The sequence below is a fragment of the Neoarius graeffei genome, chromosome 5 (assembly GCF_027579695.1).
Source record: "Neoarius graeffei isolate fNeoGra1 chromosome 5, fNeoGra1.pri, whole genome shotgun sequence".
In the NCBI taxonomy this organism is placed as follows: Eukaryota; Metazoa; Chordata; class Actinopteri; order Siluriformes; family Ariidae; genus Neoarius; species Neoarius graeffei.
This window is the reverse complement of record NC_083573.1, coordinates 44,541,514-44,559,646: the sequence shown is the minus strand read 5'-3', so window position 1 is coordinate 44,559,646 and position 18,133 is coordinate 44,541,514. Positions and strand designations below refer to the sequence as shown.

The 18,133-nt window shown below is 49.1% G+C and overlaps 1 protein-coding gene across 6 annotated transcripts in view; it reads right to left on the bottom strand.

The window, feature by feature from the left end:
- LOC132886747 (sodium-dependent neutral amino acid transporter B(0)AT1-like) overlaps window positions 1-18,133 on the bottom strand; it is a 92,503-nt gene that overhangs the window by 7,323 nt on the left and 67,047 nt on the right. For 2 of the 6 annotated variants that reach the window (XM_060921772.1, XM_060921770.1), the window contains exons 2-4: window positions 2,625-2,765; window positions 2,297-2,434; window positions 1,858-2,039 (exon numbers count right to left, since the gene is read on the bottom strand). In XM_060921772.1, the coding sequence (XP_060777755.1) occupies window positions 1,858-2,039; window positions 2,297-2,434; window positions 2,625-2,765 (461 nt within the window). Of the gene's footprint in view, window positions 1-1,857; window positions 2,040-2,296; window positions 2,435-2,624; window positions 2,766-5,652; window positions 5,690-6,011; window positions 6,082-14,944; window positions 15,964-18,133 lie in introns of those variants that run through there. The other 4 variants (XM_060921775.1, XM_060921771.1, XM_060921774.1 and 1 more) reach the window with 4 other exon arrangements.

The window sequence follows — 18,133 nt, the reverse complement described above, 5'->3', positions numbered from 1 at the left end:
ACTGAAGTTATCACAAATTCAACTGACTGTCAGTAATTAACAAACATCTTTAAACATGATTAGTAAGTATTCATAATAAAGATTAAGTGTTCTTAGATCAGCGGCACAGTGGTGTAGTGGTCAGCACTGTCACCTCACAGCAAGAAGGTTCTGGGTTTGAGCCCAGTGACCGATGGGGGCCTTTCTGTGTGGAGCTTGCATGTTCTCCCTGTGTCTGCGTGGGTTTTCTCTGGGTGCACCAGTTTCCCCCACAGTTCAAAAGACATGCAGGTTAAGCTAATTGGTGGCTCTGAATTGACCGTAGGTGTGAATGTGAGTCAAGTCAAGTCAAGTCAAGTTTATTTGTATAGCGCTTTTAATAATAAACATTGTCGCAAAGCAGCTTTACAGAATTTGAACGACTTAAAATATGAGCTAATTTTATCCCCAATCTATCCCCAACGAGCATGCCTGTGGCGACGGTGGCAAGGAAAAACTCCCTCAGACGACACGAGGAAAAAACCTTGAGAGGAACCAGACTCAAAAGGGAACCCATCCCCATCCAGGCAACAACAGACAACATGACTATAACATTAACAGTCCTAACAAAGTCAGTTTCATTCATGCTATAAACCCCCCACCAACGGAAACCCGAGTGCAAAACCATTCATGATAACCACAGTCCCAAAGTCAGCAAGTCAACCGCAGTCCTAAAGTCAGCAAGTCAACTGCAGTCCCCAGACACAAAAACACCACTGCAAGAGTCCAGAGCGTCCTCCAGGCACGACCCCCAACTGTCCACATGGGGCCGCCCTCCACAGGAGCGATGCAATGAGACTCCAACCAGACACAGGGCACCAGGATGGACCAGGCAGGTCCAAGGAGCAGAAGAGTCCAGTAACTCGATCCCTGTGAGATCCAATGTGAGTGTGAATGGTTGTTTGTCTCTATGTGTCAGCCCTGTGATAACCTGGCAACCCGTCCAGGGTGTACCCCGTCTCTCGCCCATAGTCAGCTGGGACAGGCTCCAGCTTGCCCGCAATCCTGCACAGTATAAGTGGCTACAGACAATGGATGGATAGATGTTCTTGGATCTTGTGCTAAAGAACTCAGAGTTGTGCTAAGAGACTTTAGAACTTGTGCTAAAAGACTTTTGTGCTAAATAACCATAAACCTGGGCTACCATCTGTATTTCCATTGCTATAAACTTATAAAAAATCATCATGTAGTAAATCTTTATGAGTCCTAATTCTTACATAACAACATTGCTACATTTTATAGTATGCAATAAGATACCATTTAAAAAAAAGGTTGTTCCATTTAATGTACTTATCAAGACATGACATTTCTGTAGTATATTAATGTTTAAAAAGACCTTACTTGCTCAAACATGATGAGCTCTCCTAAATGTTTGCTCAGACCTTTTCTTTTGATTTGACTAATGCACTTACCATTTACGGTATAGCACCGTATCAGTGCCCTTCTTGAAACTACTGATACTAACTAATAACTGCTCTAATGTAATATGAAGTATGTGTACCTTTGTGATAAAGACATCTGATTTTCAGCAGTTTCTTTTCTAGTTTTAATTCAATTAAACGATAAGGTTTAGCTTAAGATACAAGTTTTTAACACAGACCAAGTTGGTTAAGCAGGCAGTTGGGATAATTAATAATGAAGAAGCTGGAAAATACAGACAGAATCCCTAGACCTAGGTTACATATCAAGGACATACTTTATATTTAGATATAAATGTAATCACAACCACCATAACCTATTCTACCAGCTCTGCCCGGGTATGAACATTTTTCCCAAGCTTTTGACCAGTGCTTATGAGTTTAACCTGTGTTTTAATATGTTATGCAAGAAAGATAATACCTTGCCAGTGGTCTCGATTCCACGGATACAGCAGATAAAGAGTACAGCCCAAGCTGAAATAAGGCACAGCACCATCCACCACTGCAGTCCTCCTGATTCGTCGATGGTAGTAGTTGTGTTCAGGGTTTCCCTGTACCAGAAATAATCCACAGGGGAGCTCCTCTCACATTCTATCACCAAACCTGCCAATGTAGTCATGTTTACAGTAAGTGAATTTGCTTCCACAAACTCAGACTCAAAAGCAATAACAAGTATGGAATATCATATGTATTGTAAGTACTGCACTAAGGATTTTGGATGGAACTACTGGTTGAACAAATGCAAAGGAACATATTGAAGAACATTTCGTTTTATGAAATCCATATCCATGCATGCATACAGGTTGAAAAATGATTCTAATCTAATCACACTTATGTTCTGTGCCTTGTGGCTATGATACCTGTTTTGTTTGAATTTACGGGACACTGGCTCCAAGGTAGTGGGTCCTGGAATGAGTTAAAGAAGTACCACATGACCCAGGCAATTATAGTGTTGTAGTAGAGGCTGACTAACAGGGACACGCACATGGATGCAATTCCTGTGGGAAGAAGTTCATGATGTACAACATTTATCATTCCAACCTTTGGACAGGATTGGAGAATATAACTAATGTAACAAAGATTTAAGGTCTACAATTACTGGTTACTTATAGGGGTGTTTATTGCCACTGCCAATATCCCCCCCCCCAGTAGAGTCAGGTTAGTCGGTGGTAATGAATTTCAACTCACCTACTCCTATCATGTAAGGACTAATGGTCTTCCAAACCCCTACACTGCTTTTCCTCAGGCGCTGTCCAATAGCGAACTCCAGGTGAAGAAGAGGAACTCCCTCAAACACCAGCAGGATCAGGTAAGGAATCATAAAGGCTCCTGAAGGAGGATAAATGAACAGTCAGCTCTAATTAAAGTCACCACTGACAATAATGCATATTCTGGCATAACATTAAAGCTGAAAATTATTTACTGTAGTGATATATATTTAAAAAAAATCAGATAGGATATTTCATTATGCTTACATTGTGAATAGTATTTGTTTTGAAAAGTCCAGTCATGGACTACAAACATTTGTCAAACATTTGGGTAGCAGGGTTGGGTAGGGGTGTAACTCAGTGCCACTATCTGTATCTTTAGCTATATCTTTATCTGTTTAGTCATTCCAGTATTCATATCTTTATCTGTGTAGTGATTCATCCATCCATCCATTATCTTTATTGCTTATCTGTCAGGGTCACAGAGGAAGCTGGAGCCAATCCCAGCTGACTACGGGCAAGAAACAGCGTACATTCTGGACAGGTCACCAATCTATCCAAGGCAAACACAGAGACACACAACCATTCACACCTATGGGTAATTTAGAGTAGCCAGTTGACCTAATCCACATGTCTTTGGACTATGGGAGGAAACTGGCACACCCGGAGGAAACCCACGCAGATACAAGGAGAACATGCAAACTCCATACAGAAGGGTGAGGTTCAAACCCAGAATCTTCTTGTTGTGAGACACCAGTACAAACCACTGCAGCCTTGTTTAGTGATCCAAATATCCATATCTGCATCTGTATTCAGATTTAAACCTGAAGTTGTGTGGTCAAAACAGTAAAGTACACAGGACTGTTGTTGTTGTTTATACCTACCATGTGACATTTTCTAATGAATTTAGTTGGTTCTATTTCCCTGAAAATAGGCCTAAACAAACTAGCAGCCTAATGTAAACCACAGGAATTCTGACCAGGCAGTTACTAAAGATGACAAATGAATGCTACAACTGTATTGCTGTAAATGCCTTATTCACATACATTAATAAATGTCTTCTTTCTTTGTCACACAAGCTTCATATCTTCTTGCTCTCCTGGATGAAAATAAAACCCTCAACTAGCAAGCTTATTTATTTAAATGGTGCTCCTATTTGTATCTGCATATACTGTATATGCTGTATACACTCACCACCCACTTTAACAGAAACACATGGACAACTGTACATTCATGCAGTTATCTAATCAGACAATCATGTGGCAGCAGCTCAATGGGGAAAAAAAATCATGCAGATACAAGTCAAGAGCTTCAGTTAATGTTTACATCAAACATAAGGAAGAAAAAGTGTGATCTCTGAAACTTTGATCATGGCATGAATGTTGGTACTAGGTGGCCTGATTTGAGTATTTCATAAAGTGCTGATCTCTTGGGAATTTCACACGCAACAGTCTCGACCTATTGCTACATGATTTTTTTTTTAAATTGTGCTGCTGCTATACGATTGGCTGATTTGATAACTGTATGAATGTGCAGGGTTACAGGTTTTCCTAATACAGTAGATGGTGAGTGTATATCACATTATCTATTCATTCTGAAAGTGTTTGCATCCAGTTATATCCTGGTTACATTTCAGATCTACTGGTTAATGTGTATTTTTAGAGTGATAACACAAAATTCCATAATGTAGCAAACTCAGCATGTTTTTTTTTTGTGCACATGAATACAATGAGGTACACATTGTGCTATGGGAGTTCTTGTAAAAAAAAATTCTCCGAGATTGCACACTTATCAGTCAATACAACACTCCCTGTTCTGACTTGAGCACAGCAAAGCACAGCCAGTATGATCTGGAGCTAGAGTTTCACACACTCAGGAACATTTGATGATGGTTCATTCCATTACTATGGTAATGGAGCTAGATTTTATAAAGATGTTTACACAGGTGATGAAAGACTAAGGCAGGGAGCAACATATTAATGCGTAAAAATATTTCATTCTAAAACGTAGTTTCTTTTGTCTTTGATACTTGTCTGGATTGTAGCTGTTCCTAAGAAGAGTGATTCCTGAAAGCAGACGCTAGTATCTGCTGATTAAATTGTTTTGTTGTAAATCTCACATTAAAAGGTATGAGTTTAAAAAGAAAGCTGGAATTTTAACAAGAATGAAATCTGTCAGGGAAGCTTAAAAAGACACTTGGCCAAGAGTTAACAGAAAGCACAACTGCAAGGTTATCAGGAATGCACAAAATCTGCCTATCAGGTATGTACAAAAATGTAAGAAAAGTCATCAAGTTATTAAATGAGTGTCAAACTAGAGAAACCTGTGCAAGAAATATAGAAAATGTCTTGTATGCAAAACATGTTGACAATACATTAAATGAGCAAAAGTATGCAGACACCTGACCAATCACAACTATATGTGCTTGTTGAACACACCATTCCTTTGCTGTTTTAATAACCTTCATTCGTCTACGAAGGCTTTCCATTAGATTTAGAGTGTGGCTGTGGAGTTTTGCACAAATCAGGGCTCTGTGCAGGCCATTCAAGTTCTTTTCCACCAAACCTGGTAAACCATGTCTTTATAAACCTTATTTTGTGTGTGTGTGTGTCTTCATGGATGTTGTTTTGTGCACAGAGGCATTGTTGTGCTTCAACAGACTTAGGCCTCTTAGTTCCCATAAAGGGATATCTTAAAGCCACAGCATACAAAGATATCTGATTCAGTTGTGGGCATTTTTGTGGCAACAGTTTGGGGAAGGCCCATGTATGACTGTGTAGTACTTCCTGATGTGGGTGGAGCACAGAAGCATGGCAGGCAAGAGTTGAAGTTTAAAGCCAAGCACTTTATTCTGCTTTTCAGCTTTCCTGTTTTCACTTATTCACACACTCACACATGCGTTGTGGTCAGGGAGAGAGCTCATTTTCTCTGCTCTCTCTCTCCTTTTATGCTCCATCCCTGTAACACACACATTAATTGACAGCAGGTGGAATGACTTAGCCACTTACCTTCCCCGACCCTGCCCTCCATTCACAGACTGCTGCTTGGCCACACCCCCACTGCCACATACCCCCACCGCCCAACTCAGGCTGGGCAGCCGTCCAGCCTGAAGCTGACTCCCCTCCCCCGACGGGACAGGAAGTCTGCCACCACCATCTGCACCCCCGGCCTGTGGATCACCTCAAACTTAAATGGCTGGAGGGCGAGATACCAACTGGTGATCTGTGCATTGGCATCCTTCATGAGGTGGAGCCACTGGAGGAGCATGTGGTCTGAACAGAGAGTGGAAGGGCGCCCCAGCAGGTAGTATCGAAGGGTGAGGACTGCCCACTTGATGGCAAGACACTTCTTCTCGATTGTGCTGTACCTGCTTTCACGCATCAAGAGTTTCTGGCTGATGTACAGCACGGGGCGCTCCTCGCCCTCCACCTCCTGGGACAAAACAGCCCCCAGCCCTCTGTCTGATGCATCAGTCTGCAAAATAAAGGGGAGAGAGAAGTCAGGGGAGTGTAAAAGTGGCCCCCCACACAGTGCAGCTTTTACCTCAGAGAAGGCCTGTTGGCACTGCTCCGTCCACTGGACTGGATCTGGAGCCCCCTTTTTAGTGAGATCGGTTAGTGGGCTGGTGACGTCCGAATAATTAGGTATAAACCTACGATAATAGCCGGCCAGCCCCAAGAACCGTCTCACCTCCTTTTTGGTCTTGGGCCTTGGGCAGGCCACAATCGCTGCGGTCTTGTTAATTTGGGGACACACCTGCCCATGGCCCAAGCGGAACCCCAGATACCATACTTCCACCCGCCCAATCGCACATTTTTTGGGGTTAGCTGTGAGGCCCGCTCACCTCAGCGACTTTAGAATGGCCCTCAGGTGTTCCAGGTGCCACGGCCAATCATTACTGTAAATTATAATGTCGCCTAGATAGGAGGCCGTGTAGGCAGCGTGAGGGTGGAGGACCCTGCCCATAAGCCACTGGAACATAGCGGGTGCCCCAAACAACTCAAAAGGGAGCGTGACAACCAAACGGTGTGGAAAAGGACATTTTTTTCTCGGGATAGAGGAGTCAAGGGGATCTGCCAATATCCCTTTGTTAGATCCAGTGTCGAATAAAAGCAAGCAGCACTTAACCGATCAAGCAACTCATCAATGCGAGGCATTGGGTATGCATCAAATTTAGACACCATGTTGACCTTTCTATAGTCCACACAGAACTGGACCGACCCATCAGTCTTGGGAACCAGGACCACTGGGCTGCTCCAGTCACTGTGGGACTCCTCAATTATGCCCATTTCGAGCATGGCCTTGAGTTAGTCCCGAACCACCTTTTTCTTGTGTTCAGGCAATTGGTAAGGGTGGCTACGCACTACCACCCCCGGGGTCGTTTCGATGTGGTGTTCTATGAGGGGGTACGACCAGGAAAGGGTGAGAACACATTGGAAAATTCCTTCTGCAACTTGGCTACCTCCGTGAGTTGGGCCGGTGAGAGGTGGTCTCCACAAGGAACCAGAGTGGTCCGAGATGTTATCTTTTTTACCTCTGGCCCCAGCTCCGCCTTCTCTGGGACTACCGATGCCAATGCCATGGGGACCCCCTCATTCTAGCATTTTAAAAGGTTGAGGTGGTAGATTTGCAGTGCCCCACCCCTACCCGTTCGCTTCACCTCATAGTCAACTTCCCTGACTCGCCGTGTGACCTCAAAGGGCCCTTGCCACTTGGCGACTAATTTAGAACTCGACATGGGCAATAATACAAGCACTTTGTCTCCCGGCGTGAACTCTCTAAGGCGCGTGCCCCTGTCATACAGCCGGCTTTGATGTTCTTGTGCCTGCCGCAAATTCTCCTTGGTTAGTTGCATGAGGGTGTGGAATTTTGCTTGCAGGTCAAGAACATACTGGATTTCATTTTTACTCGGTGAAGGTCCCTCCTCCCAATTTTCCTTTAGCACGTCCAGAATGCCATGCAGCTTACGCCCATATAATAATTCAAAGGGAGAAAACCCCGTGGAGGCTTGTGGGACCTCTCGTACTGTGAATAACAGGGGCTCGAGCCACTTATCCCAATTACGCGCATCTTCACTTACAAATTTATGGATTATGTTTTTGAGTGTTTGGTTAAATTGCTCTACTAAGCCATCCGTTTGTGGGCGATAGACACTGGTGCAGATACACTTAATCCCCAATAACCCATACAGCTCACGCAGTGTGTGTGACATAAACGTAGTGCCTTGGTCTGTCAGGATTTCTTTTGGAATCCCAAACCGGGAGATAAAGCAGAAGAGTGCTTCTGCGATACTGCATGCTGTGATATCCAGAAGCAGTGCCTCTCCGCAATATCGCATTCCATAGTCCACTAGAACTAAAATAAAGCGATATCCCCATGCTGACCGATCTAATGGCCCAATGTGATCCATCCCAATTCGCTCAAATGGGGTCTTGATTAGAGGAAGAGGGCGCAAAGGCACTTTTGGAGTGGCCATGGGATTTACTAATTGGCATTCGCGGCATGCTGCACACCACTGACGGACATCCCCGCAAATCCCTGGCCAATAGAACTGGGCCATTATTTGGGCTAGTGTTTTATCTTGCCCCAAGTGTCCAGCCAGGGGATTAAAGTGAGCCACATGGAATACGAGTTCCCTACGGCACTTTGGGATTAACAACTGGGTTCATTAGTTTGAGTGTCCTGCATCACTCGGTACAATTTATCTTTAATAATAGCAAAATTGTCAGGAGAAACAGACGAGGACCCAAGAGCACAAGTTAAATGTTGAGTTTTATTGATAACAGGGGAAAGGGAGTTGGGAGGATATGCATGTGTGAAGTTCAGTGGCAGGAGGACTGAGAGGCTGGGATGGCTGGTGGGGATGTCTGCGGTCTCCCATCCAAGCACTGACCAGGCTTGGCCCTGCTTAGCAGCAGAGATCAGACAGGATCAGGTGTTGTCAGAGTAGGGAGGCTGTAAGCTGATGGCACTAGGTGTTCAGGCAGTCTCCCAGCGAGCAGTCCCTCAGCAGACAGACAGGACAGCACAACAGGCAGGAGTGGGGAACAGGCTGGAACACAGAGTCACAGATCAGGTAGCAAGATAAGGGACAGAAATGCAGGGTCAGGTTACCAGGACTGAAGAGTAGACGGAGTCGATGCCTAGAAGATGATCTGACACTGAAGCTTGGGAGGACAGCAGCTTAAATACACACAGAGGAGGAGCAGGTGATAGGCAACAGCCAATGACAGCCACTGAGAGTTAATAAGAGGGAGTGTATGCGGGCGTGGCCGGTAATGCTGAGTGGAGAGGAGTGGAGATGCTACTTGAAGAGAGGAAACCCACAGGTAGGACCATGACAGAACCCTCCCTCAAGGGACGGCTCCAAAAGTCCCTAGCCACAGATCCACCAAGACGGGCGGGAGGAGGGGGAATCCCGGTGGAGGGTCAGAATTCCTCTGACCGGTCAGTGTCCATAGCCTCCGCACCATCTTCACTGTCGGAAGACTCGTCATCCAAGGGCCCCCGCCCAGGATTCGGTTCAGTGTCAGGCTCGGGCACTGGATCAGGGGCAGGATCCGGAAGGGGATCCGCATGGTGAGAACCCCTATGTCGACCCCGTCGGATGGAGGGCTGGTCAGCGTGTAGTCGATGGAAGTCGGCAATGAGGGCTGGATCCAGAATCCTTCCAGCAGGGACCCATGCCCTCTCCTCAGGACCATAACCCTCCCAGTCTACCAAGTATTGGATGCCCCACCCCTACGTCGTGAGCGGAGCAGTCGCTGGACCGTGTAGACTGGTCCACCATCAATGAAGCGTGGAGGAGGAGGCGGCGGTGTTGCCGAGACCAGGGGGCTCTCGTGCACCGGTTTGAGTTTGGAGACGTGGAAGGTGGGATGTATCCTCATGGTCTTGGGCAGCAGCAGCCGAACTGCCATGGGACTGATGACCTTCTGTACGGGAAAGGGTCCGATGTAGCGAGGCGCCAATTTGCGTGACTCCACCTGTAGTGGTAGGTCTCGAGCTGACAACCATACCTTCTGGCCGACATGGTAAACAGGTGCAGGGGTCCTCCGCCAGTTAGCCCCAATAGCATAGCTGGTACTGGACTTCAGGAGTGCGGTGCGGGCCTGGGCCCATGTGTGGCGGTAGCGGCGGGCATAGGCGAGAGCAGACGGGCAGGTGGCTTCTCCCTCCTGGCTGGTAAACAGAGGTGGTTGATACCCATACACACACTGGAAGGGGGAGGGTCTGGTGGCAGAGCTGGTGAGGGAGTTGTGGGCATATTCCACCCAGAGCAGATGTTGAGCCCAGGCATGGGGGTTGCGCGACGCCACACACCTAAGTGCCTTCTCCAGTTCCTGATTCATGCGCTCAGTTTGGCCATTTGACTGTGGGTGAAACCCGGACAACAGACTGGCAGTGGCCCCGAGGAGGTGGCAGAATTCCCTCCAGAAACTGGCAGAGAACTGTGGGCCCCGGTCGGAAACGATATCCCTGGGCAGGCCGTGGACCTGAAAGACGTGTTCTAAGATGACCTGGGCAGTCTCCTTAGCAGTTGGCAGTTTTGGGAGAGGCACAAATTGGGTCATCTTACTGAAGCGGTCCACGATGGTGAGGATGACCGTATTATCTTCCGATGGAGGAAGACCAGTAACAAAGTCCAGGGAGACATGGGACCAGGGACGCATGGGTACTGGCAGGGGCTGGAGTAACCCGGCTGGGGGCTGCCTGGGGGACTTGTGCTGGTTGCAAGTGGGGCAGGCTCTCACAAAATCCTGGATGTCCCTCCTCATCGATGGACACCAGAATCACTGAGACAGCAGATGGAGGGAGCGTGTGACCCCGGGGTGACAGGCCAGGCAGGAGTCGTGTCCCCATTGAATCACCTGATACCTCAGGTTGGCTGGGACGTAGAGATGGTTGGAGGGGTAAGCGCTGGGGCCTGGCTGGTCCCTGATGGCCTCTCGAACCTGCTCCTCAATGTCCCAGGTCAGGGCAGCAACGACACAGGGGCTTGGGAGGATGGGTGTTAATTCCTCCTTGGAAGCCTCATCCCTCAGAAACATCCGGGAGAGTGCATCCGGTTTGATGTTGTGGGAGCCAGGATGGTAGGAAAGGACAAAGTTGAAGCGGGTGAAGAATAGTGACCACCGGCGCTGGCGGGAGTTTAGCCTCCTGGCTGTCCGGATATATTCCAGGTTTTTGTGGTCTGTCCAGACCACAAACGGAACCTTAGACTCCTCCAACCAGTGGCGCCACTCCTCGAGGGCGAGCTTGACTGCCAGTAGCTCGCGATTGCCGATGTCGTAATTGCTCTCTGCTGGGGTCAGTCTTCGGGAGTAGAAGGCACAGGGGTGCATTTTTCCATCCTCAGCTGCCCGCTGGGAAAGCACAGCCCCGACTCCCACATCCGAAGCATCTACCTCCACCACAAACTGCCGCTCAGCGTCAGGCATCCGGAGGATGGGAGCTGAAGTGAAGCAGGCCTTGAGGGTTTCGAAGGCTTTGTCAGCTGCTGCCATCCATTGGAAGGGCTGTTTGATGCTGGTCAGTGCGGTGAGTGGGGCTGCCACAGTGCTGTAGCCCCGGATGAACCTCCTATAGAAGTTGGCGAACCCCAGGAACTGCTGCAGCTTCTTACGGCTCTCTGGGACCGGCCACAACGTCACTGCCGACACCTTCACAGGGTCCATTTGTATGCTGCCCTCGGTAACCACATATCCCAGGAACGAGACAGACTGAGCGTGGAACTCACACTTCTCGGCTTTCACAAACAACGAATTCTCAAGCAGGCGGCGCAGGACCAACTGGACGTGGTGGGTGTGTTCAGACAGGGTTTTAGAGAAGATCAAAATGTCGTCCAAGTAAACGAAAACGAACTTGTTGAGCATGTCTCTGAGGATGTCGTTTACCAGCACCTGGAACACTGCTGGGGCATTGGTGAGACCGAATGGCATGACCAGATATTCATAGTGTCCCGTCGGGGTGTTGAACGCAGTCTTCCACTCGTTGCCTTTTCTCACTCGCACCAGATGGTAAGCGTTCCGGAGATCTAGCTTGGTGAACACTGTGGCCCCTTGCAGTAGTTAAAAGGCGGAGGAGAGTAGTGGCAGAGGGTAGCGGTTCTTAACCATAATGTCGTTCAAGCCCTGGTAATCTATGCATGGGCGAAGAGAACCATCCTTCTTCCCCACGAAGAAAAATCCAGCTCCGGCAGGAGAGGATGATGGACGGATTAGGCCGGCAGCCAGAGAGTCGTTTATGTAGTCCTCCATGGCCTTTCTCTCCGGGGCTGACAGGGAGTAGAGACGGCCCTTAGGGGGTGCGGTGCCTGGCAGGAGGTCGATGGCGCACTCGTATGGTCGGTGTGGGGGCATCGACATGGCCTTGGACTTGTTGAACACCTCCCTCAGGTGGTGATAGCAGACAGGAACCTTGGATATGTCAGGGGTGGAGCTGGTGGTCTCCTGGTTGGTTGGCAGGACCTGGGTTAGCTGATGCTGCTGTTGTTGGAGCTGTTGAAATAGTTGTTGCTGCTGGTTGAACTGCTGTCATTGTTGGTGGTCAAGCTGAAGCAGAGATGCAATGTCGCCGGCCATCCGGTTTATTTCTCCCTCTGTACATTCCAGGGCAGTCACTTCAGGCTCAATCACCATGCTGGTCGGGGAGGGCGCTGGGTCCATGATGGTTCAGATTGTTCTGTCAGGAGAAACAGACGAGGACCCAAGAGAGCAAGTTAAATGTTGAGTTTTATTGATAACAGGGGAAAGGGAGTTGGGAGGATATGTATGTGTGAAGTTCAGTGGCAGGAGGACTGAGAGGCAGGGATGGCTGGTGGGAGCATGGTGGGGATGTCTGCGGTCTCCCATCCAAGCACTGGCCAGGCTTGGCCCTGCTTAGCAGCAGAGATCAGACAGGATCAGGTGATGTCAGAGTAGGTAGGCTGTAAGCTGATGGCACTAGGTGTTCAGGCAGTCTCCCAGCGAGCAGTCCCTCAGCAGACAGACAGGACAGCACAACAGGCAGGAGTGGGGAACAGGCTGGAACACAGAGTCACAGATCAGGTAGCAAGATAAGGGACAGAAATGCAGGGTCAGGTTACCAGGACTGAAGAGTTGACGGAGTCGACGCCTAGAAGACGATCTGACACTGAAGCTTGGGAGGACAGCAGCTTAAATACACACAGAGAAGCAGGTGATAGGCAACAGCCAATGACAGCCACTGAGAGTTAATAAGAGGAAGTGTATGTGGGCGTGGCCGGTAATGCTGAGTGGAGAGGAGTGGAGATGTTACCTGAAGAGAGGAAACCCACAGGTAGGACCATGACATAAAATATGGGAAGGTCGGTGCCGTGCTTGGCTGAAGAGTTTGACCATCGATTACTCTCACTTGGTCAAATGCATGTCGCAGAGTCTCGTCTTGTGACTGCTGTAATGGGAAATCCCCAAGGGAATCCCTGAGAGAGGGAGGATGAGCGGGCTGCTTCCTGCTCTGATGCAGTGTTGATGCAGACGGCTTTGTAACAGCTTCTCCAGCCAATGCCACACCGGGATCTTCCCATGACCTACTAGTGCAGGACCCACTATGAGTTAAATATTCCATTAGTTTTTTAAACCCTGGCCAATCAGTACCCAAAATCAACGAGTGGGTGAGATGAGCACTAACCGCTAACTTTATGCTTTTGGCCCTGGAATAGAATATGGACAGACACTAGAGGGTAATGGTGAACGGCCCCGTGCACACACAACACTTTCACTGCTTGTGCTCCCCCCAATGCCTCACCTTGCACCAGGCATTGGTGAATTGAGGTCTGATTACAACTGGAATCCACTAAAGCATGATATGTATCCCCTTGAATACTCACCGGTATGCGATACGCTCCGGCCCGATCGGGGGCAGTTTCTGGCGCGTTGGGGATCCGGATTACAGCACCCACCTCCCTTATGGAGCTCTGACCCCGGAGATGCTCCGATTCCCCACCACGCCAGCACACCGATCCAGGCTTTCCCCCTGCACTGGTATTATGGGTGTCACTCACCTGAGGGGGAGACAACATAGACACAGGAGAGGGAGAGGGGAGGACATGGGTGTGACAGGCCAGCTGGGGAGGAGCCAGCCGCTGCCTCTGTGGCAGGGGGAACGGGGTGGAGAGGGGGACAAGAGACAGGGGGAGAAAAGAGAGAGAGATAGAAGAGAAGTGAGGGGAGATGCCTCGTCTGCCTGCCATCGGAGCTGCCTCCAGATGGTCCTCCGCCAGCTCGATGGCTCGCTCCAGCGACACTGGGTGATGACACTGGACCTATTCCGCCGTTCCTTCCAGAAGTCGAGAGACAAACTGCTCCAGTGCCACCAGATCGATGATCTCATTGGCGTCGTGGTCTTCTGCCCTCAGCCACTGCCGGCAGGCGTCCAGGAGTTGCTGGCCGAATGCAAACAGCCGGCCAACCTCCTCCAATGCCAGCATCCGGAAGTGCTGGCAATGTTGCTCCGGGGAGTGGCCGAGCCACTGCAGGATGGCTTTCCTTAGGACAGTGTAGACCAGCCATCTGTCAGCAAGGAGCTGCTGCGCTACGAGCTGCGCCTCACCAGTCAGCAGTGGGAGGAGGCGTGCCGCGCACTGCTCCAGCGGCCACCCACACACCTCGGCTGCTTGGTCAAAGAGAGCGAGGAATGCTTCTGGATTGTCCTGCGGTCCCATCTTCGTGAGAGTGGTGGCAGCGGTGGTTGATGCCCCTGCTGACGCAAGCAGGTGCCGGAACGCCTGGCGATCTTCCTGCTGGGCCAGCATCAAGGCTTCAAAGCGTTGCTCCTGTTCCTCTCAGAGGGTGATCAGCGCTTGATGCTGGTTCTGCTGGGCGGTAGGGAGGGCAAGGATGAGCTCTTCAAAATACAGGGACTCGGGGGGCGTCATGGCTTGGGTGGCTGGGGTGCCATGCCGTGGGTCCGGGGACCCGGGTTCGGTTCCGACCCGGGGTTGTTTCCCGGTTCCTCCCAGTCTCTCTCTCCTGCTCATTTCTTGTCCTGTCTCTGTGCTGTCCTATCCAATGGAGGTGAAAAAAAGCCCAAAAAAAATCTTTAAAAAAAAAAATACGGGGACTCCATAGGGTGGTTCCCTTCTGTGCTCCCAGGTTTCAGCACCACTGTAGCACTTCCTGATGTGGGTGGAGCACAGAAGCATGGCAGGTGAGAGTTGAAGTTTAAAGCCAAGCAATTTATTCAGCTTTTCAGCTTTCCTGCTTTCACTTATTCACACACACTCACACATTCACTCACTCACACACACACTCACTCACTCACTCTCACATACACACACACCTGTTGTGGTCGGGGAGAGAGCTCTTTTTCTCTTCTCTCTCCTTTTATGCTCCATCCCTGTAACAAACACATGCACACACATTAATTGACAGCAGGTGGAATGATTTAGCCACTTACCTTCCCCGACCCCGCCCTCCATTCACAGACTGCTGCTTGGCCACGCCCCCACTGCCACAGACTGTGAAAGTCAGGCCGGCCACATACATTTGGCTATATATTGTAGTTTGGCTAAAAAAAAATTATTTACGATAACACATATGAATGAAATGACACACCAAATATGTTCAAATTTACAAAAATGCATCACTGTTAGGGCAGCATGGTGGTGTAGTGATTAGCACTGTCACCTCACAGCAAGAAGGTTCTGGGTTTGAGCCAGTGGCTGACGGGGGCCATTCTGTATGGAGTTTGCATGTTGTGTCTGCCCGGGTTTTCTCCAGGTGCTCTGGTTTCCCCCACAGTCCAAAGACATGCAGGTTAGGCTAATTGATGGCTCTAAATTGACCGTAGCTGTGAGTGTGAATGGTTGTTTGTCTCTATGTGTTAGCCCTGCGATGATCTGGCGACTTGTTCAAGGTGTACCCTGCCTCTCGCCCATAGTCAGCTGGGATAGGCTCCAGCTTGCCTGTGACTCTGCACAGGATAAGCAGTTATGGATAATGGATGGCATCACTGTTAGGAAAATTAATAATTTGGCAGCAAAGCATTTTTGACAACATTTAACAAATTCCTAAATTGAGGATGTGTGATGCATTAACTTTTTTGGCTTAATGTTTGAGGGATCTGACCATGTGATGGTGAACATGACTGATTATCCAAGCAAACAAAAAACAGAAGTTAAACTTTGTAATAACTTATGGACAGACCAGGAAAGGGTCAAGACCAATGAGAATCAACTAAAAAGAGCCCTGTTGATTGTAGATTAAACAAGCTCTGTAATGTTTGAAGGTGGTGCTGAACTAACACTTTTCACTAGAAAGTAATCAAAAGCTTTTCTTCTGGTACTTCTAAAGTTTAACTACAACTCCAATTCCAAAAAAGTTGGGACACTGTAAACTGCAAATAAAAACAGAATGCAGTAATTTGCAAACCATGGAAACCCTATATTTTATTGAAAATAGTACAAAGACAACATATCAGATGTTGAAACTGAGAAATTTTATTGTTTGTTGAAAAATATATGTTCATTTTGAATTTGATGTCAGCAACACATTTCAAAAAAGTTGGGACAGGGGCATGTTTACCGCTGTGTTACATCACCTCTACTTTTAACAACACTCTGCAAATGGTTGGGAACTAAGGAGACCAATTGCTGTAGTTTTGAAAGAGAAATGTTGTCCCATTCTTACCTGATATACAATTTCAGTTACTCAACAGTTCAGGGTCTTCTTTGTCGTATTTTGCGCTTCATAATGCACCAACTGTTTTAAATGGGAGACAGGTCTGGACAGCAGACAGGCCAATTTAGTGCCTGGACTCTTATTACGGAGCCATGCAGTTTTAATACGTGCAGAAAGTGGTTTGGCATTATCTTCCTGAAAGAAGGAAGGCCTGCCCTGAAAAAGATTTTTTCTGGATAGCAGCATATTGCTCTGAAATGTCTCGTCTCGTCTCGTCTCGTCTTCTTCCGCTTTATCCGGGACCGGGTCGCGGAGGCAGCAGTCTAAGCAGGGAAGCCCAAACTTCCCTTTCCCCAGACACCTCGGCCAGCTCCTCGGGAAGAACACCGAGGCGTTCCCAGGCCAGCCGAGAGACATAGTCCCTCCAGCGTGTCCTGGGTCTTCCCCGGGGCCTCCTCCCGGGGGGACATGCCTGGAACACCTCCCCAGGGAGGCGTCCAGGAGGCATCCGAAAAAGATGCCCGAGCCACCTCAGCTGATTCCTCTCGATGTGGAGCAGCAGCGGCTCTACTCCGAGCTCCTCCCGAGTGACTGTGCTTCTCACCCTATCTCTAAGGGAGCGCCCAGCCACCCTGCGAAGGAAACTCATTTCGGCCGCTTGTATCCGCGATCTTGTCCTTTCGGTCATTACCCAAAGCTCATGACCATAGGTGAGAGTCGGAACGTAGATCGACCGGTAAATTGAGAGCTTCGCCTTTTGGCTCAGCTCCTTCTTCACCACAACGGACCGGTAAAGCGACCGCATCACTGCGGAGGCTGCACCGATCCGCCTGTCGATCTCACGCTCCATCCTTCCCTCACTCGTGAACAAGATCCCGAGATACTTAAACTCCTCCACTTGAGGCAGAACTTCTCCACCAACCTGGAGAGGGCAAGCCACCCTTTTCCGGTCGAGAACCATGGCCTCGGACTTGGAGGTGCTGATTCTCATCCCAGCCGCTTCACACTCGACTGCAAACCGCCCCAGTGCATGCTGAAGGTCCTGGTTTGAAGAAGCCAACAGGACAACATCATCCGCAAAAAGCAGAGATGAAATCCTGTGGTTCCCAAACAGGATTCCTTCTGGCCCCTGGCTGCGCCTAGAAATTCTGTCCATAAAAATTATGAACAGAACCGGTGACAAAGGGCAGCCCTGCCGGAGTCCAACATGCACTGGGAACAGGTCTGACTTACTGCCGGCAATGCGAACCAGACTCCTGCTCCGTTCGTACAGGGACCGGACAGCCCTTAGCAAAGAGCCCCGAACCCCATACTCCCGAAGCACCCCCCACAGAATACTACGGGGGACACGGTCGAATGCCTTCTCCAGATCCACAAAGCACATGTGGACTGGTTGGGCAAACTCCCATGAACCCTCGAGCACCCTATGAAGGGTATAGAGCTGGTCCAGTGTTCCGCGACCAGGACGAAAACCGCATTGTTCCTCCTGGATCCGAGGTTCGACTATTGGTCGAATTCTCCTCTCCAGTACCCTGGAGTAAACCTTCCCTGGGAGGCTGAGAAGTGTGATTCCCCTATAATTGGGGCACACTCTCCGGTCCCCTTTCTTAAAAAGAGGGACCACCACCCCAGTCTGCCACTCCAGAGGCACTGTCCCTGACCGCCACGCGATGTTGCAGAGGCGTGTCAACCAAGACAGCCCCACAACATCCAGAGACTTGAGATACTCAGGGCGGATCTCATCCACCCCCGGTGCCTTGCCACCGAGGAGCTTGCAAACCACCTCAGTGACTTCGGCTTGGGTAATGGACGAGTCCACCTCTGAGTCATCAGCCTCAGTCTCCTCAGT